The sequence below is a fragment of the Corvus kubaryi genome, unplaced genomic scaffold (assembly GCF_017639235.1).
Source record: "Corvus kubaryi isolate FWS band 111438036 unplaced genomic scaffold, C.kubaryi_AGA036_p1.0 37284, whole genome shotgun sequence".
Classification (NCBI taxonomy): domain Eukaryota; kingdom Metazoa; phylum Chordata; class Aves; order Passeriformes; family Corvidae; genus Corvus; species Corvus kubaryi.
Window position 1 is genome coordinate 4,026,945 of NW_024581088.1, and position 22,809 is coordinate 4,049,753.

General features: G+C 48.6%; 1 protein-coding gene across 5 annotated transcripts in view; it reads left to right on the forward strand.

Moving 5' to 3' along the window:
• The window catches only part of CAMKK1 (calcium/calmodulin dependent protein kinase kinase 1), a 94,506-nt gene that overhangs the window by 26,413 nt on the left and 45,284 nt on the right, over window positions 1-22,809 (forward strand). For 3 of the 5 annotated variants that reach the window (XM_042025960.1, XM_042025959.1, XM_042025958.1), the window contains exons 2-3: window positions 12,523-13,028; window positions 21,635-21,682. In XM_042025960.1, coding sequence (XP_041881894.1) covers window positions 12,600-13,028; window positions 21,635-21,682 — 477 coding nt within the window. In that variant the 5' untranslated portion in view covers window positions 12,523-12,599. Of the gene's footprint in view, window positions 1-9,275; window positions 9,384-12,522; window positions 13,029-21,634; window positions 21,683-22,809 lie in introns of those variants that run through there. The other 2 variants (XM_042025957.1, XM_042025961.1) reach the window with 1 other exon arrangement.

A 22,809-nucleotide genomic window follows, 5' to 3' on the forward strand; every position in this document is an offset into this window, starting at 1 on the left:
TGTGATCTCTGCATCGTACTCGACCCATGTGGCTGGGCTGCAGCCTAAGTGGGAGAGTCATGAAGGGAGTGACATGGGGTTTTGCTGCTGGCTGAGGCATAGGCTTTGCTAAGCTGGATGTGGCTAAACTCACTGCTTCAAATGTTGAAAGTGGGAGTGCACTGACTGTCAGGATCAGGTCTGAAAGCATGAGCCCAGTTTTGGGTTGTGTCAGGAATGATGATGTAGTGTTGTTACAAAAACCATGCTGGTGTTAGATCTACTCTTTAAAAGGTGTGTTCATTATAGGAAGAGTACAAAGGCACATGAAATAGGCAGAGGTTGGCAGTCAGAAATTTGGGATTCTCTCACTGACCATTAAGGTGGTGTCTGGGTGACCTTGAGCAGCAGTGTCTCTTCCTAACTCCTCTGTGTAACTGTGGTTTTGGCCCTTGGTGAGTTGGCACTGTCTGTAAAACACAAGTCACAGCAGGTGACAGGCACTAGAGAAATCTGTTAGGCAAGATTTTCAAAAACAGGTGAAGAATTGGGTTTTATTTTTAAACAGAACTGGTGAAAGGAAGGCTAAAAATAGTTCTCCTATGAGTGTCTTTTGTCAGGTAATAGAGAATAATTCACAGGCTTGTAGGTTTTCAGTTTTCTGTAGTTGTCTGTGCTAGATCTCCTGGGTCACAGGTGTGGAGGATTTTATCAACAGTTCCTCTCAGAGAATTCAAGTCAAGAGGAATCTATCACTTCCTCAAGAAGTTTTCTAGTTTGCTTTGTCTCTTAATTGCAGAAGAAGGGGGTTTTTGTGTTCTAAAATGTTTTTAAAATTTACCTAACTAATTTACCAATTGTTGCTAGCCTCAAAGACAAAAGAATGGCACTGATACATTATGATATTATAATAATAGTAATAATAATAATAGTAGTTATAGTAATAATGTTAATGTTTTGCTGTTGTTACTGCACAAAAAGCCCTTCTAGATGAGGATAGTTCAAAAGCTGCCTCCAAGTGAGTCACCTCTCCTCAGTGGCACACTGTGTGCTGCAGTGTGCACCGGTGAAGGGAAGAAAGATGGATGGAGGTAGACCCCACCCAAGAGGATGGATGCAATGACAATTATTTCTGATACTGCCTTGACAAGAACCCTGCTAGCCTAAGAAAATGCAAATGTAGAAGAAAATGTTGTTGTCCTCCTCTCCTCCTGGGAAAGGAGTCCTGGGATGGCTCCCAGGGTAACTGGGCAGCTCTCTTTGAGACACATGTGAAACACATTTACCCAGACACTCCTGTGAGCATTTCCACATTTTTTAGGCTGAGATTTTCTGTGTTGTTCACACTTTGGCACATGTGTGATCATCCCTTCTGATGTCCTGAGACCACAGTTCAAGTTCAAGAATGTGTTTAAGTGTTTTGCTGGGGTAGAGCCAACGTCTCCATCACAGAGAGGAGCAGTATGTTGGGAAACTCAGTGGCTGCATATAGACTAATTGTTCTGGGATGCAACCTGGAAGGTGCTGAGCACCCTGGCTGGCAGCCAGCAAGGCTTTTAAACACATGCTTTGCTTCATTTTTTCACGTTGTTGCCAGTCTTGTTCTTTGATTTCTTTTCCCATAGCAACTGGAGAAGGGTATCTGAGTAGCCAGAGCAGTGCAATTAATTTGCCAGCGACACCCCGACCTGTATCACAGGGATGTCTTCCAGGATATGGGATACAGCTGTTGGGATCAGGTATTGCTGCCAGTCCCCAACTCAATTGGCTTCAGAGTCTTCCTTCTTTGCTCTCTTCCTGGGCTTGGGGCAGGCCAGGCTGTGTGAATGATGCTCAAAACTACATTTGTAAACCACATCCCATCTTTCCACATGTCTTGGCTTGCTATTAAATTGCACAGATCATATTTCCTTACCACCCTTTCCTCTTAAACTGTGTTTGCCTTTCCCCTGCCTTGAAAATTTTAGCAGCAAACAGCCAAATGCAGGTTTTATTTGGAAGTAGTATCAGCTGCAGTGGAGCCCAGGGCAGGGAAGAGAGGAGGCTGAAAATCCTGTGGAGGTTGGTGGCTTCTAACTCTTCTTTTCAAGGTTTTGGCTTTGCCTGCTGTGAGCAGGAGGAAGGTGCTGCAGCCCAGGTTGGAGGCTGGAAGGAGCTTTGATTGTGCAGGGAGATGGTCCCGGGTGTGCTGCCGTCGGTACTGGCTGTGTCTCTTCCGTCCTTGTGTCTGCAGCTCCCACAGCTCCGTGTGCCTCACTGGGCCATGCAAGGCAGGACTAAACCCTGGCTTGTCAAAAACTGTCTGGACACCTCCTTGTCAGCAGATTTACTCCCCATTCTGCTCCTGCACTTGCTGACTTGGTGACCAGAAACCTGCCTTCTTCCTCTGCTCCTTTGCAGAAATGATGTGGCTTTGCACCATTTCTGATGCTTGAGAAAGAACCCAGCTGATCAAGTACAATGCACAGTACTTGTCCTGAGCCACAAGAACAGGGGCATGGCTTTGGTGTCCCAGGGCAGCCTGGAGCCCCAGCCTGGGCAGCCTGCGTTCTGCCTGTTCACTGGGGTGAAATTAGGGTGCCCCAGGGTGGCATTTTCACACTCGTGTTTTAACTAAAGCTGCACCTGGGAACTGTTGTTGGTCCTTTGGTGCTGTAAAGCCTTTTTCACTCTGACAAATGCTGAGTTGTCATCAGCCTGAATTTCAGGGATAGCACTGCAGTGACTCAAAAGAACAGCTTTCTCCCCAGCAGCCTTTGCCTGGATAATCTCCAGTCATTGACCTCGGGGCTTTGAAAGTGCATTTAGGCTTAAAGAGCTAAAGCGTAAGGCTTCAAAGGAAGTGGGAAGCCTGCTACCCGTTACATTTCCAAGTGTGGGTTGTGTGTGCATGACAAGGGTAATTATCGGGGTGTACCTGCTTCTGACTCCCGTGGGATCTGTTGTTCATCCCCCAGAGCCTGTTCCCTCTGTACGGAGCCTCTCTGCTGCTGCTGCCGCCTTTGATATTGTGCAGGTTATCTGAGGACATGTTTTCAAGTCCTGGGGTTTCTAAACATGTGAGGATTATCAGAAGATGGGAGTTATCCATGTGGAAATAGAACAGATACTTTGAGCTCTGAATTTGAAGTCCATTTGTCTTGTGGTACAGAGTTCACTGGTTTTGCCTTGCCCTGTGCAGTTCTGTGCTTTGCCCTTTGCCTGGGGCTATGCAGATCGGCTGAGTTGATGAAGACCTTCAGCCCATGGACATTTAGAGATGGATGCTGGGATAATTTCCCTGGTTAAAACTCTTTGCAGAGATCACCTTGAAGAGAAATCTCTACCCGTATTTGAGCTGCTGGGAAGAAGAAAGCCTGCAGTGTTCTGTGCTTACACTTTTATTGTAGATTTGCAGTCCTGGAACAGGTGGAAACTAATGTTTTTAAAATGCTGAAATGACTTTTCACTGCAGCTGGCTTACAGAACTAAGGAACTTGATATATCCCCTGAAATACCTCCAGATCTCTCAAAGGCAGCTGAAAGCTTTTTCCTTATCTGGGAGGGAGATAAACCTTTAAGACCTGACACGTATAAATGTGAACTTGTTCTGCCTGGTGGCTTGTTCGGTTGGTTGTAGATGCTTTTTAAACAATTGTTTAAACAGTGCTGGTCGGTGCTGTGAGATCTGAGCCTGGCAAAGGTGTTTGATGCGGAATTCTTTTGCTGTGTTGATGATCTGTATGTGTCCTTTCCCAGATCCCACTATGCTGCTCTTAAACAGAACGACCAGCTTTGTTCTGCAGTGGTCTGTTTTCTGTCATTGAATTCTTATATATTGAGCAGCAGCAGGAATTCTGTGAGCACCTGGAAAGCAGAGTTAGCCATGGCAGTCAGTATAGAAGGTGCTAGTGGGTGCAGGGGAGGCAGGCAGGGCTGAGAAATATGCCGGTGAAATGCATGAACTGGGGAGGAGGAAAGAGATGTCCTGGAAGCATCTGGGTGCCGATGTGCAGCTTGGGCTGAGACTCTGCTGCTAAAGCAGCAGCCTATCTGTACAATTCCAGGTGGCTTCTTCCCTCCTCCTTAATTTATTTAATTACTCGTGTGTCTCATGGGCTCCGCTGTGGAAGCAGGATGCAGTCCCACAAGATCAGCTGTTGTGTGCACTTGGTTTCTGTTCCTCAGGGTGACAGGCTGGTGTGTGTGAGAGCTGGCTTGCCTGGCAGGCAGGCTCCCTGCTGCTCCAGAGCCTTCGCTGCAGGCTGGGCTTACCAGGCTTAAAATCCAGACCTTACACTAAAACCAGAGGGTGGGTGCCTTGTGCTGTGGCTGTTCACACAAATCTGTGCATGAGCTCATTGCCGTGAATTCTGTTTTCAGTTCTGTTTCTCTTCTATTCCCTTTTCTTGCTCTCCTTGCCACAGAGATGCTTTCCATAGGCTGCATGCTGGTGCCCTGGTTGTGCTGTCCGGCAGAGTCCCCCGAAGGCACTGGGTAGCTGCACTGGCTTGGAGACAGGTTTGTTTTGGGTGCCTGCTTCTGCTCCCAAGAGATCAGTGGGGATTTGGCCATTGTGGAATGTTGGACTTCACCCTTGCAGATTGAGAGGCTGTTCAGGTCCTCTTGATTTCTTCATTTTCAGTTTGTTTATCGCAACAAACAGTGAATCACGTGTCTGTATCATCTTCTGTGGCAATTTTGAAGTTCATTACAGATTGCAGCAGAAGATGGCTCACCTGAGACCAATCCCTTCCCATTAGAACAACTGAAAACTTCTTTTTTTAACCTGCTATTTACCTTGCCATGGTACAGACATTTGGAAACAATTATTGCAATGAAGGCCCTAAATATTAAAGCCTCCCTGATTCTGAGGCAATTATTTTGTTCATTAATCAATAGAGCCTGACTACTGCCTTACTTGTTAGTATTTTACAAATAATCTAAGACTTTCAACTTTCACATAATCTGACATTCTCAGTTACTTTTTGAAGCACCCCCTCACTGACTGTTTAAATCCACCTCCAGCAAGCTGTGCTCCCTGCCATGGCTGCCTCCTCTCCTGGGAATCACGCTGCCTCTCAGCCCAGCAAGTGACAGCAAACCATGGCACTTCCTCCTCCTCTTCCTCCTCCTCCTCTTCCCTGCTCATGTTCAGCCCCAGGAGCCTGCTCCCTCCACAGCACAGGTCCTGCACTGACCTGACATGGGACCCTTCTGTGTGAGCTGATGCTGTCCATGCCCACCTCAAGCTGTAGCACCAAGTATTCCTACAGGGGCTGGTTGGGAGGTTGCTTTTCCATTGGATTTATGGGGGTCAGCTTTCCCTGGGCAGCATGCAGGTTGCATTTGGGGTATTTCCTGCACTCATGAGGGTGACTGGAAGAGGGGTTGGGGTAGGCAGGCTCTGAGGTCTGAGTTGGTGTCAGCTGAGAGCAGCTTTGGAAATGGGTTTTTGTTCTCCTCTGACACCTGAGTAGAGGTCCCCATGCTGTCCAGGCCATGTGTGCACGTTAACATGCCATAATCCTCCACGTTGCTTTCCCTAGGGTCACTTGGAAGTGAGGCAAAGCACCAAGTAAGGCTGGTGGTCACACAGCAGGACTGGGCTTGGGCTCTCTGCCCACACCAACCTCCTCCATCCTCCCATCCCTCACTGCCACGGTGTCAGGAGCTGGGATCAGGCTGACACAGTGGTCAGGGTCCTTCCCCCACAGGGCTTTTGTGTCCCTTGTCACAAGGGCAAATGGGATTTGTTATAATCTGAGCTCAGGTTGTCACCAGGGTCAGTGTGGAGTTGGGTGCTGGGATGTGCTGGTTTGTGGTCACTTTGGGCTGTTGCAGAGATGGTGAGTCACAGCACTTGGCATCCCTGAAAGCAAATACTCTGGGATATGTGGGCTGAGTGCCTCTCATTGCCTGTTCCTTGTGCTTTCCCAGCTGTAATTTGCAAAATAAAAGCAGCTCTGATGCTCATACACTGATAAACAGCTTTAAAAGATTAAAGCAGAAGTGAATATAGTCTGGCATCAGGATCTGATGCCCACAAGTCTTGCTGAACCTCTACTATAAAACGAAGCAGCCAAACCTGTCTTACTGAAGCCATTTGTAGCCAGGGCTTGAGTACAAAGGAGCACAACTTCTCTTCAGTTCTTTTGTGTTGTCCCCACCAAAGACATGGTTAAAACATGCCAACAGAGCTGCACTCAGTTGGATAATGCTCTGGCAGGGCTCCTGTTTCACCTGCATTATCTGGAATGTTTAATGTTAATATCATTCTCGCTTAGACAGACTTGGCATTCCTCAGTGTTTTCTTGTTACAGGAATTTCCTTAAGTAGAAACTTTTTTCTTCAGAGTAATTTTTGGTTGATTATTGCTTATATATGCAATTAGTGTAATTGCATCTGATTATGCAAATGTATTTAACCATATAATTAGAACATGGAGGGATGAAATATAATGGAGTTGGGAAATCTTTTGTAAAACTTTCCAGGCTCGGGACTGTGCGCAAGGTGGTTGTTATCCCTTGAATTGTAGGGTAGACTGGAGATCTTGGTTCAGCATCCTGGCTAGTTTCAAAACATATTTTAAATATGCTGTTAATTGCTCTTAAAAGTGGTTACATGGCCTTCATGGTGAGAAACTTCTGTTTTTCACATGATAATATCAGGAGATCACTGCTGAGCTCAGCCTGTGTCTCACATGTGCATCTATACTTTACATCCAGGGTCATGAAAGTGTCAGTCCTTCATCAGATCCAAACCCTAGATTCTGCCTTCAGATGGGATCTCTCAGGGAGAAGAGAGGGAGAACAGGACAAGCACAGAGTTGTGCACCTTGGGGTGCTTGTTGTCTGTAGCTCAGGGGCTGAACTGGCCCCAAAATCCCTTTGGAAAGCACCCTGCCTTGAAAAGGACTAAGGAGGAGGTGGAGGTAGAATGCTGCATTTTCCAGACCATGGTCTGGAGATGTTTGTTGTCATTTGAGAAGTCTGGCAGGAGCAGGGGTCTGAACTTGCCTTTCAGATTTCTCACGCAGTGCTTGAATTGCAAAAGCTGCTGTTCTTTGTCATTCTATGGTTCCTGGTAAAGCTGTGTTCGAGGAGCTTCACACAAGGCATCAAAGCACCTCGCTTTAGATCTGATTTTCAGCTGTGGCACAACAGCCAGGCTCACTGCCAAGAGCTGTGGAGGGAAGAGGGACTGGATGATTACAGCAGGATTGAGTGATTTCTCAGCAAGATGTGCTTGTCTGTGCCCTGAAACAAGAGCCTTGTCAGCCCCAGCACAAAGCAAACGTGTGGGGTGTGTGCAAAAAGCACCAACAGTAAGCTCTTATTTATCATTTAGGTTGTGTTAATGTCTTCTGCTTCTAGTCAGAAATTAGTACCTAAAGTGATTGCTGCCCCTTGCCAGGGAGGACACAGTCCAAATGGGCAGTCTGGTGTACACCTGCCTTGATGATCTCTGCAAGGACTGCAGGGATTTGCTTCTTTTCAGCTTCACAGAGCTGCAACTTCTTGTTGTCCTTTGCCTCTTGCTTTGGGCTGCCTTTTGGCCAGCAATGTCTGAAACTGGTTTTCATAGATGCCAAGAAGCTCATTTGTGTCTTGCAGCCTGATTCCTGGCAGCAGCAGTGTGAGTGGAGATGGGCAGGAGGTAGTCTCACCCTCAGGTGCCCTGCTTGGTGTGCCACGAGTGGGCAGAGCTGAAATGTTCTGAATTTAATTACTGCAGGAAAAATGAACCCTCTAGCTGCTCTCCCACCACAGCAGTGAGACCCATAAATGGCTGGTGCACGATATCTGAAGTTCCATGTGTTGCACACCACTTGTGGGGTTTGTTGGCAGCTCCGATGTTTCTCCAGTGCTTGGCTGTGGGACCCAGGTTCCCCTCAAACTTCTCCAGACTGAAGGTATTGGAGTGAGCTGGCTGGGCTTGGGGCAAGTGCCTCCAACACATATAAAAAGTTGATGGGCTCAGGATGGGGGGGGTGTGGAATTATCTCCCTCATGTCAGGGTAGCAGTGCCTGGGGAAGTCCTGCAGAACTGGGAGCACAGGCAACACTCCAGGATGGAAATACTCCCAGTCTGTGTTGCTTGGTGTGGGGAGACAGCTTTGGCTCTGGAAGGGACTTGCTGACCTGATATTTCTAAAATGTCATTCGAGGAGCTGTCCAGGACTTGGCAGCCCAGCCCAGGACATGCTGCTTTTCTCCTTAAAGGGAGTTTCTGCCGCTGTTGACAGCAGTCAGAGCAGATTCTTCGTTGTGGCCGTGCTGCTGGGGGCAATGTGTGAAGGAAACTCAGGACTGGGTGTGCTGCCAGCTCTGCCCCAGGCTGGGGGCGTTCCTGGGGGGGTCTCACCTGAGCTGATGGATTCTGGTGATGGGGATGATGTCCCCCCTGCAGGCAGCCTGTCCTGGTACATGGATCATTGCACTGATTGGAAAACCTGGCCTGATTCCTGACCTTGCTGGTGTATGGTAAAGCATCAGGGAAAAAAGGGTAAAGATGTTGTGATCTTCGGGACCTCTCTCTGTGACACTGCCTGTGGGTCTTGTGTGGTCAAGTGGTACCTAATGGACGTGCCTGCAGGCAGGGTCTCAGTGTGACATCCCTGGTGCCAGCATTTGAATCCTCTGACTGAGCAGCAGCAGAATCACTGCCTGAAGCCTTTCTGTGCAAATGCTCATTGCAGTTATTATTCTCTGGGATTTTTTTACTGCAAGGGCCCTTGGTGCCTCAGCACGGGGCAGGTGTGTTCTCAGGGACACGAAGGAGAAGCAACATCATTCCTCTTAACCTGGAACTGCAACAAAGCCATAAAGTCGCTTTTCACAGCCTGTAGCAAAATTGGGAAATGAATCTGTGTTTGCTGAGGCTCAGGACCTTTTATCCTCCCCATCTTTTCTGACAGGAGCACTTCTAGTTAGCCAAGAGGATGGACCAAGCAGTAAACTAGATTTACAATTTTTTATTTTTCAAACAATGCTTTGGAATACTTTATTGAGCAGCAAAACTAATTGCATCTGCTCATCTCCCACATAAAATACAGAGAGATTTTCTCCAGGATCGTATTCCTTTCAAAAGGGTTTTTTGTACCATTCTCTGCTCAGTGCCAGTCTGGGAAACATGTGCAGCCATTTGATAAATACACTGTGAAAATCATGGTTGAAGTGGCAGTCTGCCTGCAGCAAGAGGAATAGCTACAGGGAAAAATGGTAAATAAGATATCTGTAAGTAAATTAATTTTGCTCATATAAGCTTGTTTGCAGCTTTGGTTCGTGTCTGCAGCATAATCCTCTGCTCTACAGCAGGTGTTCAGTGTTGTGGGGGATCAGCAGGGACAGCGGAGCTGCGCAGGAGCTGGGAGATGGTGGTGGTGGAATTTCTGTTTTGCTGGGACTTCCCATAACAGCAAGGTATGGTTGTGGCACAGCCTGAAAAACTGCGAATCCACCATTGATTTAGCCTTGCCGAAATTAAGAGTTGTCTTTTGTACTGAGTTTATGCACAGCGAGACTGGGCTGCACGTAACTGATTTGTTTGTTGGGAAATCTTCGCTTTCCAATACAGTTTGGAGGATTTATCAGTGAGAAGGAATCCTTCAAAACAGCAGAACCTGAAACAAAGCCCAGCTCTACAGATAAATGGTTATTTTCTTTAAAGTCTTGCTAGATTTTTTAGCCTGCTTTTAGCGGCACTGTATTATTTGTTTCAACACTGTATGGGCCTGTTTGTTTTGATCAGATGAACTGATTTATGGGGTTTATCTTCAGTTTATCTAGTTCAGTTGTCAATTAGCTAGAGATTTATTTTGCAGCCTGTGCTGTGGGTTAGAACTGAGCAAGTTTGCTTCAACTTTTGAGGGGGAGACACCCCGGGTGCCTGGTCTGGGTGGTGAGGAGCTGCTCAGGTGACTGACATGAGCATCACTGTTTGCTGGGCTGCTCTTCCCGGTGCTCCTGGCCTTTTTTTCCTGCTGGCTGAGCAGCATGAGACTCACAAATGTTCAGTCCAGGTGGGTGGTTTGTGGGCTTTCACGCCCAGCCACACAGCAGCACAGGCAGATTCTTCATTCCCCTTGCTCCCACATATGGCAAAAATCTCGTGGCAGGAGGAGGGAAGAAGGTGTAGGAGCTGCAGGCTTCAGCTGCGGATTCATTTTCCTCTCGATGCTGCCTAGGAGTGAGGTGAGCTGTGGCTGTCCAGGGGCTAAAGCTGCTGCAAGGAAAGGCCTCGGGTTTGTTTCTCTATAGGCAGAAGAAACAGCTTTTAGCACAGGGTGGCCTCGGAGGTTTCCTCCTATCCCTTGGGCAAGCTGGGTTAAATGGTGGAAGCATTTTCGCTCCTTCCTTCCCTTCATTTGGAATGATTTCTGTGATGTACCAGCCTGCCAGGAGAGCTACAGCCCAGCCCTGGCAGAGGCTGCAGACAGCAGGGATGTGGCTGGTGCTTTCCTGGCTGTGCAGAGCAGCCCTGGGAAGCCCTGATCTGCAGGCAGGGCTGGAGACTGATTGTGCTTCCCTGGGGCTGAGGAGATGACCTTCCCCTAGAGCCAAGCATGCAGGCATCCCATGAGTGTCACGGGAAATGTGCTGCTCCCCAGGCTCTGGAGTGCAGAGAGAGTGGGGTGACTGCAGACTTGCAGTTGCCCTGACCTGATGCTCCTTGTTTAGCTCAGAAGCTTTCCAGACTTCACAAAAGCATTTTGCAGACAGCAAATCCTTGGTGGGCTTCCCACAAATCCTTTTGAAGGATCCTTGCTGGCTTGCTGGCCTGCAGGCTGTGTTTGGGGGTTTGGGAGAGCAGGGAGGCCTGGCAGAGGGGAGGCTTGTGCTGCTTTGCCCCGGGTTTGTGGGACCACGTGCAGTGTGTGCTGCACAGAGCCCCACACCCCTTCCCTTGCTGCTGAGAGCCACCTGCAGTGCCTGCACCCTGGCTCCAAAGGGGATTTGTGCTTTTTCTTTTTTTTCCTTTTTTTTCAAAGGGGATTGAAGTGTTTAAATATAGTTTTAATAGAAGCTTTTAAAGCTGATCTCACCATTTCATTACTGTTTTGAGTGAGTGACACTTCTGTCAATTTGTTTCAAGCAAGCCTGCAGAAAAGACAGGAGGGGGGAAAGGAGGTGAACAGTGGGATGTGGAGAGGAATATCTTAGATGTTGGTATTCCCTTTCTGTGACACTGAGTGCCCAGCGTGTATCCCTATGATTGGCACATGACCTAGGGTGAAGCCTCCAGTCGAGATCTTAATCTGGTTTTCTCATTGATATAAAAGGTTGCTTGAGCTTGGCTGCCCTGGGGGACTCAGGAGGTCATCCCTGTGCAGCTGAGTTCACTATAGTGTGTTTAACTGAGCATTGCTGGGCAGCTCTGAGCCCTGCTCAACCTGTGCTCCTTGCCAAGGGTTGTGTGTGTTCCCAGGCTGATGCTGGATGGGGCTCTTTGGACTCGCTCACCCCCACCCTGTCCTCATGTAAATGAAATGTAGATGCAAGTGTCACCTGACTTGCAGGAGTTTTATGCACAACCTGCTTTGAATACAGAGAACCACAGGTTGCAATATTTCAGGGTTAAACCTGCTCTGAATTCACTGGATGCAGGCCAGGATGCTGTGAGTAAAGTCAAGTACTCCCCCGCTGTCCCCAGAAGATGGACAGAGGGATGAAATGATGCAGTGCTGCATCTTCAGAGGTGATTAAGTGTTGACAGCCATGTGCTGCAGAGGATCATTTCCTGCTCTGCACTGGGCTGGGAAGACTGAAATCTGTTTTAAATTGAGACTGAAATTAGCATCCAGGAAACAGCGATTCTATGCAGCAGCTTTAGCTTTGTATTGCACTTTGGTGTTCTGTAGGTCTTTTCCCGAGGAAAAGCTGCTTCCCACCATGCTTTAATCATTAAGCGTTGTTGATTGTGTAACTCTCTATAGTTTTTATACATGGTGGGCAGCAGGATTAAACATGTGTTTGCACACAGACTGCAACTGTGTGGGGCCAGGGGCAACCCTGGAACTGGATTTGATTTTAAATTCTGCTTTTGCTGACTATGTTGGAAATGGCAGTGGGGAAGTCGTCAGGCTTGGCCATTCTGTGACACTCTCTAAGGGCCTACAGAGCAGCAGAGAGACCACTGGGGAGCCCTAAATGGTTATGGAGTTGTTGTTATGCCTGTTGGGTTTGAGTACATGCCAGAAGCTCTTGTATCCTATAAATAAGAATTCAAGAGGTCGAAAGTTTGACCCTTGGCCCACAGCTGTTGGGATGCTTCTTCCAGTATTGTAAGCTCTGGTTGGCTGTAGGTCTGGCTACAGAAGGAGAAGTTCTCTTTGGCTGTGTCACTTGTTACACATCAGATAAAATCTCATTTTTATCTCTTTCCTGTCTAGCTCAATGCCTGGGTTTGCCTTTCAGTCTGAGTGCTTGTACCTTGTTTACAGCCTGCCAGTGTTTTGCTATCACTTTCTGGCATGCTGGAAGAAGTCAGAGATGGCTGTTTGGTTATGTTTGTGTTGAGTGAACATTATTGTTATTTACCTCTGTTTGTGATTCCTTTCAGGTATTTATGGAGCCTTTGAGCACTAACATTGCTGCTCTCTCTGTGACCATCTGAGACCAAACGAGCTGGACACAGCCATGGGGGACTCTGCAGCAAATGCTGTGGATGGAGGCACGGACACACAGACTGAACTGGTGGAGAGGGTGGCAGCCATAGATGTGTCTGTTGTCCCGGACAGAAGTGACCAAAATGGTGAAGAAAATGACACAGTCTTTTCTGATAACATAAAGGACATCCAAAGAAATGGAGTCAGCAGTGACATGGGAATCAATGAACTTCTGCCTTCCCAACAGTCAGAAGATGCTCACTTGAGGCATATTCCCAAGAGACCTCTAACTAGACCTGGTCTATCAAGTAGGAAGTTGTCCCTTCAGGAAAGATCATCAGGAGGTTATTTGGCTTCTAGCAACACTCCAGGTTGTGGCCCTTATGCCACAGGGCCATCACCACGTATAATGAGGAGACCAACAATAGAGTCCAATCGGGTCTCTATATCAGACTCTGAGGTAGGCATGTTCTCCCCTACAGCTGAGGTGTTGAGGTAAGGTAAGTCTTTCTCAGGTGGTAATGGGAGCCTTCAGTCTTCTGGAGAAGTGTGTCTGAAAGCAGTGCTGTTTCTAAGTGGGGGGAAAAAAATCCCTGGAACCAGTTCCTCTCCATAGGAACCGGAGAGCTGTGCTGGGTGTAGCCGTGGCGCTGACATTTGGGTCCTTTAGCCCTCACCTGCCTGGGATAGTCTTGTTAAGGGACCATGACCCCTGTGTCGTGGTAGCAGGCAGAAGGTCTTTCAGGTTGTTCAGAGAAAGGGCTGTGGCCAAATGACTTTGTTCTTGTGTCCCTGCTGCATGTACCCTTCAGGAATTCACCAGTCACAGCAGCTTTGCTGATGGTATTTTATGGATTTAAACTTCTGGAGATTATGTATCTGCTATTGTGTTTTGCCATAATTGAAGGCACGATTTAATTTTATAAAGAGCTTAAATGCCTGGCTCCTGTCAGGGTTTTCTTTTGTCTTTAAAGCATTTGTACCAGCAGTGGTAACGGAGGGCTGTGACCCTACTCTCCTTCAGAGGGGTGTCTGGGTGGCTGTGGTTGTTCTGCAGCTGCTCTTCTGGTCCCAGAGCTGCCCTGGAGGAGCTGTGACATGCTGTCAGTGGTTGAGTGTTTTGATGGAAGTGGGTGATGGTTGCAATTCCCAGTGCTGGGGAGGACAGGGAGCAGAGGGGCTGTTCAGACCACAGTGCCCAGTGTCATGATTTGGATGCCTGCAGCAACACAGGGACCCAAATCACTGGAATTTAGATTTATGCCAGTGTGGGTCCAAGGGACCAGGAGCTTAACATCTGTGTGGCTTGGTGTTTCCCTTTTGAGAAGTGGGTGTTTTCCCCTTGCACACCTGGAGAGGATGGTGCTGTGCACAACCAAATCAGGCTTTGTCCTCTGGGGAGTTGTGCAAGTCACATCAGCTGTGGGATGGGTGGTGCATCCCCAGCTGATAGGAGGATACCTGCAGAAGGTGCACTGCAGAGACTGCAGCTTCTTTGACAGCAGCCATATGCTTTAATAAGGGAGGCAGGGAGGGAAAGGAGCCAGTTCTTGGAAGCAGGACGTGACTTGAGTGCCAGCTCTCCCATCCTGCAGTGCTGTGACTGTGCCAGGAGTGAGGCTTTTCTGAAATCTTTCAACGTAACTGCAGTCAAGTGTGACTGGCACATTCCCATCTGCAAGCAAATTCAAAGTACTCCATCCTCTTCCACAACACCTGCATCCTGGGGAGCAAGGGTTACTGCCTGGGGGTGGGAAATGCTTGGTTTGAAATGCAGATGTGGAGCCCTTGTGTCCCTGCTCTTGCAGCAGCTCTTTTCACAGTGCTGCCTTTTTCACGGTCACTTTGATATCACCGAGAGAGCAGAGCTGTGCTCACTGGAAACCATCATTCATATTAATGGAGAAATGGCTGTGGTAGGAGTGGGAAGGGGGCCTGGGTGAGCTGGGAACGTTCTGAGGTGGGCACTTGCCCTCACAGAGGTGCTCTCAGGAGCTGTGCTGCTCCTTCCCACCTTACAGGGATAGCATCTGTATCCTATAAGGAACAGAAGGATTAGGAAGATGCATGCCTGGGTAAAATTTGAGGCTGGGCACTGAATCATGAGCAGTGTGTGTCAGGTGTGTGACAGCAAGGGGAGTGTGCAGCCTGCACACAGCCCAGCTCCAGTGTCACCACTGCTTCTGCCAAGTGGCTGTTAAAGGGTTGTTGTGTTGAGAGGCACTGCCAGTCCACATCCAAACTGTGCAGCTGAGAGACAGCAGGGAACTCTGAAAGAAACAGAGAGCAGGTCTTTTGTTCTCTGTCAGGAATTCTAAAAGTTACCAGGGTCTCCATGTTGAGGCTTTTGGTGCTACTGGGGATAAAATCAGCCTGTGATGAAAAATACAATCATGGTACACTTGGCAGCAGCTGCTGCTGGGTGTCTGTTGGTCACTCTGATATGCAGACCCTCAGTGAGGAGCGAAGCTGGTGGGTCACTGACAAGATCCAGCTCCCCAGTCACAGCATTGCCCTGGCCTGCCTGCAAATGGCTCTGTGGCACACCTGGTTCTAGGCAAGCTGGACATTCGTATTCCAGTCAGTGCCTCTCACCTGCTTAAAGCCATTTTGGAGTTGGTTCTTTCCCCTTGCATTGGGTTTCTGGCATCCTCAGTCAGTGCCTTTCAGTAGCAGACCATCCATTGCTCCAGCTCGTGGCCATTGCCTGGGTCAGTTCCAGTCTGTGCAAAGCTGGAGATGGAGTTCAGGAGCATTCAGGCCTTCTCAGTACCCACGTGCAGGCACTGCCTGTCAGGAGCAGGGATGGATGGCACAGCTTCGTGTCACAATTTCCTGTTGTGCTGATAGCCATCTCAGAATGAGTCTGCTTCCCTCTCCAGCAGGATGGCAGCTCAGTTCCTGGCTGTTAGTGGTGCTGCATCCTGGGCTGATCTGGAGAAATAATGGAGAGATGTGCTATGCGGAGACAGAGTATGGGGATACGGCAGAGCTGAATGCTCTCTTACACTGATGAATTGTGGAAGAACGTTGTGTTCTCTTAGAGACACTGCTGAGCTTTTTAATGCTGCTTTAATACTCGTTCACAGGCTGGGAGGAAAACTTCTGTTCAGGTATGAAGAGGGCCAAGAGCTGAAGCTGAGCCTGTGAGGATGAGGGAGGATTTATGCAGTGCAAGCAGCAGGCAGTGAATTGGGGTTGTCCTGTCACTGGGACTGATTCCATGGACACTTGCCTGCTGAGCAGGGCTTGTGGATTTATTATTTAGGCAGGTGGTGGCTCCTGGCCTGGCAGGGCTGCAGCAGGGCTTGTTGTCTCACACAAAGGCTATTCCCAGAGACACTAATTAGCCAACTGCCCTTGGACAAAGAGTTGGCAGCTGCTGGTGTCTTGCAGCCACTGCTGACAAGTCTGGATCTGCAATTTTAACTCTGCAAGCGTTACTGTGTTCTTAATTAACCTGATCTGTCATTTCTCTATCAAAAATTGATCTGTACTTTAAAAAGTTCCCTGTTTGTTCCCCTCCTTTCTTAGATTATCTGTGGCCTAAGGCCTGGAAGGTTCTCTCAGTGCCGCCTTCCCTGGCAGGGAAGCCTGATGGGATTCTGCTGCCTTGCCGCCTATCAGGGCTTTGCTCTGACAAGGGAATGGCTTTGCCTTTAGCTGTGGCACAGAAGTGATTAAGCTGAAGCTATTAAGGGTCCATAAAGCTGCAGAGCTGAGGCACAGGCCTCAGAGTTTAGGTTGCTGGCCCACTTTTCCTCTTGATGTGATGTTCCTGGCTCCTGCTCAGTGCTGGCAGCAAGGGCAAGAGGAGAGGATTTTCCTGAGGCTGCTGAAAGCAGCTTCTGCTTTGCTGCCCAGACGATGCCCTGGTGTTTGTATGTAGCAGGGAAAGACTCTCTGAAGATGTTTGTACATGGGCATCTTGTCACTGTGTGATTGACAGAGCTTGTCCCATCTAAAAGAGCAGGTCTTGGGTCTGTGAAAGGGGAGAGGTGCTGCTTGTTGGAACGTGGCATTTGAAAGCGCAGTGCTGGTGGGTTTGGTTTGGGTTTTTTTAAATTCTGCTGTCTTAAACCAACCTTTTTAGGTAGCCAAGAAAATCTTACTTGAAGAGTGGCCAGGAGAAGAATAAATGATGTCTTTTTTCAGGCTTTCTCCCCAGGCCTGCCAGCACAGTTAATTGCTTTATACAGTCTCTTCTCCAGTCTCTTCCAGTTGAATTTCCTCTCCCTTTCATATGTTCCCTTCCTCTCCCTGCACCCCGGTTCCTCTTGCCCTGGTGTCCACATTTGTCTCTCCAGCCTCTGGGATCAGTAGGAGACTGTTCCAGTTCCCCCTGCCTGGGTGTCTCTGCAGTTGTAGCAATCAGCTGGAGCTATGTGTGCTTCAGCAGGAGTGGAGAGGATGAGTCAGGCCAGGGCCTTCTCCCTCCTCGGAGATGCTCCTGGCCTGCAGATGCAGGGAGGAGAAAGAGCTGACAAAGGGAATTTTCCTATGCTGGATGTCCATGGCTTACTGCAGAGGCATGGAAAATAAATCACGGCTTTGTCCTTTCTGTCCTTGGCTTTCCCCGTCTTTGTCATAGCTCCCTGCTTGTTTGGCCAACTGGTTTGAAGCAACTGGTCTCAAGAGCTGAGAGGCAGTGCCTTGGTGCTGGGCTGATCCAGGTCTCACACTCCTCCAGGGCCTGGGAGCTGCCTGGTTTTCTTCACAGAGTGATTCCCTTGCCATGCACAAAGGTAAACTCAGGTGGGACCAGGGCAGAGGCAGGAACTGAGCTCCTACTCAGCATGGGCTGAGAGCTTCCCCTTCCAGCCCCTACGGGTCTCTGAGATTAATTTCTTCTAGAGGCCTTACTGTGGTGCTCAAACTAGAGCTCTTGAAAAGATTAAAGATACCTGGAAAGCATTTCTTCAAAGAAGGCTGCCCCACAGGCATTGCTAATTTCTTTTCCTTGGACTAATTAACCTTTATTTAAAGTTGCATTTCCAGCTTGTCTAAGGGTAACGTCTGAGAGAAGGAGAAAGCCCAAAGCTGCAGCTGGGGAGGGGCTGGGGAGGGTCTGCCTTGGTCCCACGGGTCCCAACATCCTCCTCACTCTCCCAGTGATATCCCAGGGACCCAGCAGGTGCCCAGGCTCCTGCATCAGCTCTGGGGTCTCGGGTGGGTGAGCCCCAGTGCTGAGCCCCAGTGCTGTGCTCTCTGCCCAGCCATGGCCAGTGCAGTGCAGCAGGACTGGGCTTTCTTTTTGCACTTCTTTTTGGATGTTGTTTAAAAATCTGTTTATTTTTCTTACCACCATGAGGGCTAGGCTTCCTGTCTATCCTTGTCTGTCCCTGAACAGCTGTGTAATTTGAATTCATTGCTGTCTTTAATACCCATTTTCTGGCTTTTATTTTCGTTTTGCCTGTTTTCAGAACTGCCTTCACTTCCCTTTCTAGGCAGGATGAGTTTAAACCAGTGTTTCCTCATTTTTCTTCCATGTTTCTCTTTAAAGTGTATCTCTGAATTGCTGAAAATTCTTTTCAGATTGGGGAATTTGGCTTTGTTTAGGGGGCAAAATTCTCCATTATATATGTATTCTCCTTTATATGTATGTAGGCAGTCTGATTGTTTTCAGAAATGTCTGATTTTGGAAATCAGCTCTGGTTCTCCCTTGCCATCCATGCATCTCCCCTGGGACAGCAAAGGCTCAGTTCTCAGTTTCTCAGGGTTTCTGTCACCCAGTGGTGGCCACAGTGGATTTCTGGAACTGGGTCTGGGCTCTGGACTGCACTGTGCTTTATGATTTTTGGCCCATTTTTGTCTTCTGTGGCATTCATTCCCCCTCCCTTTCCTCTCTTGACTAATACCTTGGACATGTTAACAAAGGGGGCATCTTGTTTTTTAAGGCAAAACAATTCCTGCACACTTGGACTGGCTCAGTCTAATTTAGTGACAGCCTTTCATTAAAGTATCTCATTAAGGTTCTCGCTGTATTTGTATTTATCAGCCATTGCAAATACATCGGCATGTGATGAAATCAAGGGAACTGTACAATGTTATCTTAAAGAAACACTTGCCCAGAGATAGGTGTTTTTCTCTGATAAAGGAATAGGATAATTTTCCCACTTCCTGCAGGAGAACCAAGTAACAGAATAACAACCCTGCCAGTCTGCAGCAACACGTGGCAGGACTTGCTTCAGCTGTGAATTATGGTCTTTTCAGCAAGGGGAAAAAAAAGTAGAAAGCACCTATAATCTGGTTTGGTTTTGGCTGTGTTCAGCTCGAGTGCTGGAAGCATGGCAGAAGCTGAGGTGATGGTGCTTCCCACTGGGAATTATCTGAGTGGGGAGCAATGGGGGCATGGGCCAGGTAGGGATGTGGTGGCAGCGAGTATGAGCTCTGGGAGGCTGTGCTGCAGATCTCATCACTGCCTTTCCCTTGGACCCTTTCTGGGTGTTCCCTCCCAGTGTTTATCCACCCCTTTCAAAAAACTATCCCTAAAGATGGGGGTTCTGGTGTCACAAGCTCCATCTAGCAGCAGTGAAACACCAGAGAGATGCCTCGGGTGGTCAGTCTGGTGGAGGATAAGAATGCTAATTTGTGGCCAGAGGTTAAGAGGGATGGTGGGGAGGTCAGAGTCAAAGGAATTGGTGGCTAGGACACAGGGATAAGGCACAGTCCCTCCTCAGCTGCAGTGCACTTTGGATGGATGGATGGATGGATGGATGGATGGATGGATGGATGGATGGATTGCATTCCACACAAAGGGCTCTGCTCCTTCTGGAGGGAGGGAAAAGATGCCACCATGGCTTTCTTGGCAGTCTGTGAGCAAGAAGAAGCAGAACTTGGTGCTTTAGAGATGCCACCTTGGTTTGAAACAAGATATTGAGTGCAGAGCAAAGAGTCAATGGCTATGTGTGGAAGGCTGTATCTACTCCTGCAAGTGATCCCTGCTCAGGAGGAGGCCTGGTAGCAAGACCTGGTCTTTTCAAGCTTGCTGGTTTGAAGAGCAGGAGATGTGAGGTGGTTGGAAGCTTTCTTGGAGGAATGGTCACTTTTCCTGCCTGCCCCAGCTGCTCCAGTGGGTGTTTCACCCTCTGCAGCACTGCAGTTTTCACAGGACCAGGCAAGGAGTACAAAGCTGAGCACAGGGAAACCAGGAGACATTGTCAGACAAGTATTTCTGCTGAGTCTGGGAAAATCACCACGATGCAAAGCACAGCCTCACACTGGGAAGTGAATCTGCTGGCACAGTGTTTGCAGGGGAGTTTGTCCTCCACGTGTCCATACCCTGGGTTCCTGCATGCGCCCCCTCCTTTGGGGAGGGGTGTCCTTTCAGGGGCCTCATGCCTTACATCTTGGCTTTTGCTGGGTCATACCTTCTCCTTTCTTGGTGCTCCCAGCTCTGATGGATTGGTTTTTACCTTTGGAAAGACACGTGCTTTGCTAGCAGCAGAGTTGATACACTTCTATGGCCCCATTACTCACAGTTGGCTGCTCTTCCCTGTCAGGGAGGTGGAAAAAACTTCCTTCCCTGGCAACAAGATCAAGATTTAAACCATTCCTTGTATTCCTGACAAGCCACTGTTTGTAGGCTTTAAAAGTTATCAGTCCCCCATTTCTTTACTTTTTATTGTGACGATCTCTTGAGTTAGGAGCATTAGGAATGTTTTCTGGTTGGTGATGGGGAAAAGTCAAAATGACTATTTCCCACACCTGTGCTGGGTCCTGAGAGGCAGAGGAGTGTTGCTGTCGGTGGGAATGCTGCCTGGGGCAGGGACTCTGACACTCCCTGTTCTTACCAGTGGTCTGAAGGCATCTGGCACTGCTTTTATGTTGTGGTGCTGCTTCTGTAGATGGCAGGGATATTTTGAGGTTTATGGGAAGGCTAATCTACCTGTCTGCATGTTTTATATCAGCTTTGTTCCCAAAGAGGTGCAGAGGCTGGCTGTGAATTTCCAGCCTGCTTTAATGCGTGGCAGTCCTGCGGAGAAATGTTCAGAAATGCTGGCTGGGGAAGAGCATCAGCCCACACCCTGTCCTGGCGTTGGAAACTCCTCCTTTTCCTCACCCCACCAAGTCTGGGGCTCTTCCCTCCCCTGCAGTGCAGTTCAGTGCTGTGTTCAGTGAGGACCAAGGCAAACTGCCCTGCAGCCCACTCTGCCTGCTGCCAGCACTGCAGAGATCCAGCTCTTTGCCAGGAGCTTAGCTCTGCAGCAAGATGTGTGCTGTGCTGTCCCCCACAGACCCCCTCAGTGTGCTGCTGCTGTGGAAGTGTTTTCCTTTAAGCAGTACAGTTCTAAAGGAAGGGTGGTTTTTATGTCAGCTGGCTGCAAGGATATTCTGTTCCACCTTGTTTTCCCCCTTCACTGGTCCTGGTCTGTGGAGGAGCTCAGCACCCCCTCATCACATCCCCACCCTGTGGGGTTTCAGTGCTGGATTCCTTCCAGCAGAGATCAGACCTGCTCTGGGGTGATTTATTTTAGCAAATACCATATCAGCTGAAGGGAATCTGCTGTTTGTGTGGCACAGCAGAGGAACTTGGCTCTGTGTGCTCCCCTGGAGGAGCAGCCCATGATGCAGGTGAGGGTTCCTCTGGGTGCAGCCACAGCTGTCATGCACAGCCACAGAGTGTCCCTGTCTTTGCCAGGCTGATGTGGGGAAGGGCACGGGTTCATGCTGTGATCCTGGGGTGGATGCTGGGAGCTGCCAGGCCATGAAAACCCCGGGAAGCTGGGAGAGGGGTTTTCCTGCCTGGTACTGAGCACAGTCCAGTAGAGAGGGTTAATGTAAACAGGTCAGGGGCTGCTGTCCGGCCCCCTGGGCCGAACCTAGAGCAATGTTGGGGAAATGGGGTGGTTTTACACCAGCACAATCAGAATCAGAGTTCAGCCCATAAGTATTTTCTCTTGGGTTGTCAAAAAAAAAAAAAAGCAGTGCTTATAGTGTAACATACACCAGTTTAAGTAAGATTAAGTCTTTAATTATTCAGCACTCTGCCGCTACTTGAACCTGATTCAAACTCAGTCATTTCCTTTACCAGTACTCTAATTATGTTCTCCTTTTGATCTGCAGGACTGTGTGCAATTAAACCAGTACAAGCTGCAGAGTGAAATAGGCAAGGTATGTACTGGGGCTCACGTTGGTCACGCCAGCCTGTGTCACACACATGAGCAGGGGTGGAAAGGCTGTGCCCGCCCAAGGGACGTCACTGGCCAAGACTCCTTGCAAGTTGTGTTTGGTTTGGGGTTTTTTTGGGGGTTATTATTTTGAGCAAGTTTTGTTCAAGGTCACAGTGGAGTTACTTCCTTTGAAATCTAAATTTATTTTTCCTCCCTCAGAAGGTGTTTGAGCTGGCTCCCTTTCAGGGTGTTTGCTTGCCAAATGTAACAGTACAGCCTTTGATGCATTAATACAACACAATAAGGAAAATAAAATTTTAAAAAAACCCAAAAAGATGATCAGGACAGATGTTTGGTCCCCATCAGGACTAGTTAAAGTTTTTACGTCATGTGAAATGCTTGTTTAATTCTAGTGCACATTTAAAAGCTGCAGAATGATTCAAAAGAGATTCCTCTAAAGTTATTTAGAGGTCTGGGCTGGTGAGCAGCTCAGACACCTGCACATTTGGCCGTGTGCCACCGTTGCAGATGGGTCCACGAGCAGTGGTGCTGTCTGGAAGCCGTGTCTGCCTCTGCGGTTGGAACATTGCAGTCAGAGGAGGCTGCACCCTGAGCTGCAGAGACCTTCACCAGAAGTTTCATTAGCCCAAATGCCTCCAAAACAAGAAGCCCCAGGCTGTGGGGTGGCACCCCCACCATCTGTGCCGTGGGCTATGCACTTGGCTGCTGGCAGGCAGGGAGCAAGGCTGGAGGTACCACTGCTGGCACAGCAGATGCCATCCCCAACTCACACACAGCTTCAGACCCACTTAGGACTTCTGTATGATTTAAGGAGAGTGTAAAACTTCTCTCAGGTGGATTTGTCCCTGCCTTCTTCCCTGTGGGTCACAGCAAGCAGATGGGCACTGTGAGGCTGGTAGAGGGTCTGCTGGACCTGCTGTGCTTCTGGATCAGCCAGGTGGCTTGTTGGTCTCCTCTGAGACCAGGACCTTATTTCAGCTCTCAGTGAAGTCAAGAGAAATATTTTGAAGGCTCCAGTGTTCATGCCACTCATTTATTCAACAGGCATCTGTCAGGGATGATACCTGGTCGTGGTGTCACGTCTCACTTGCATAACAAGAGTGTTTA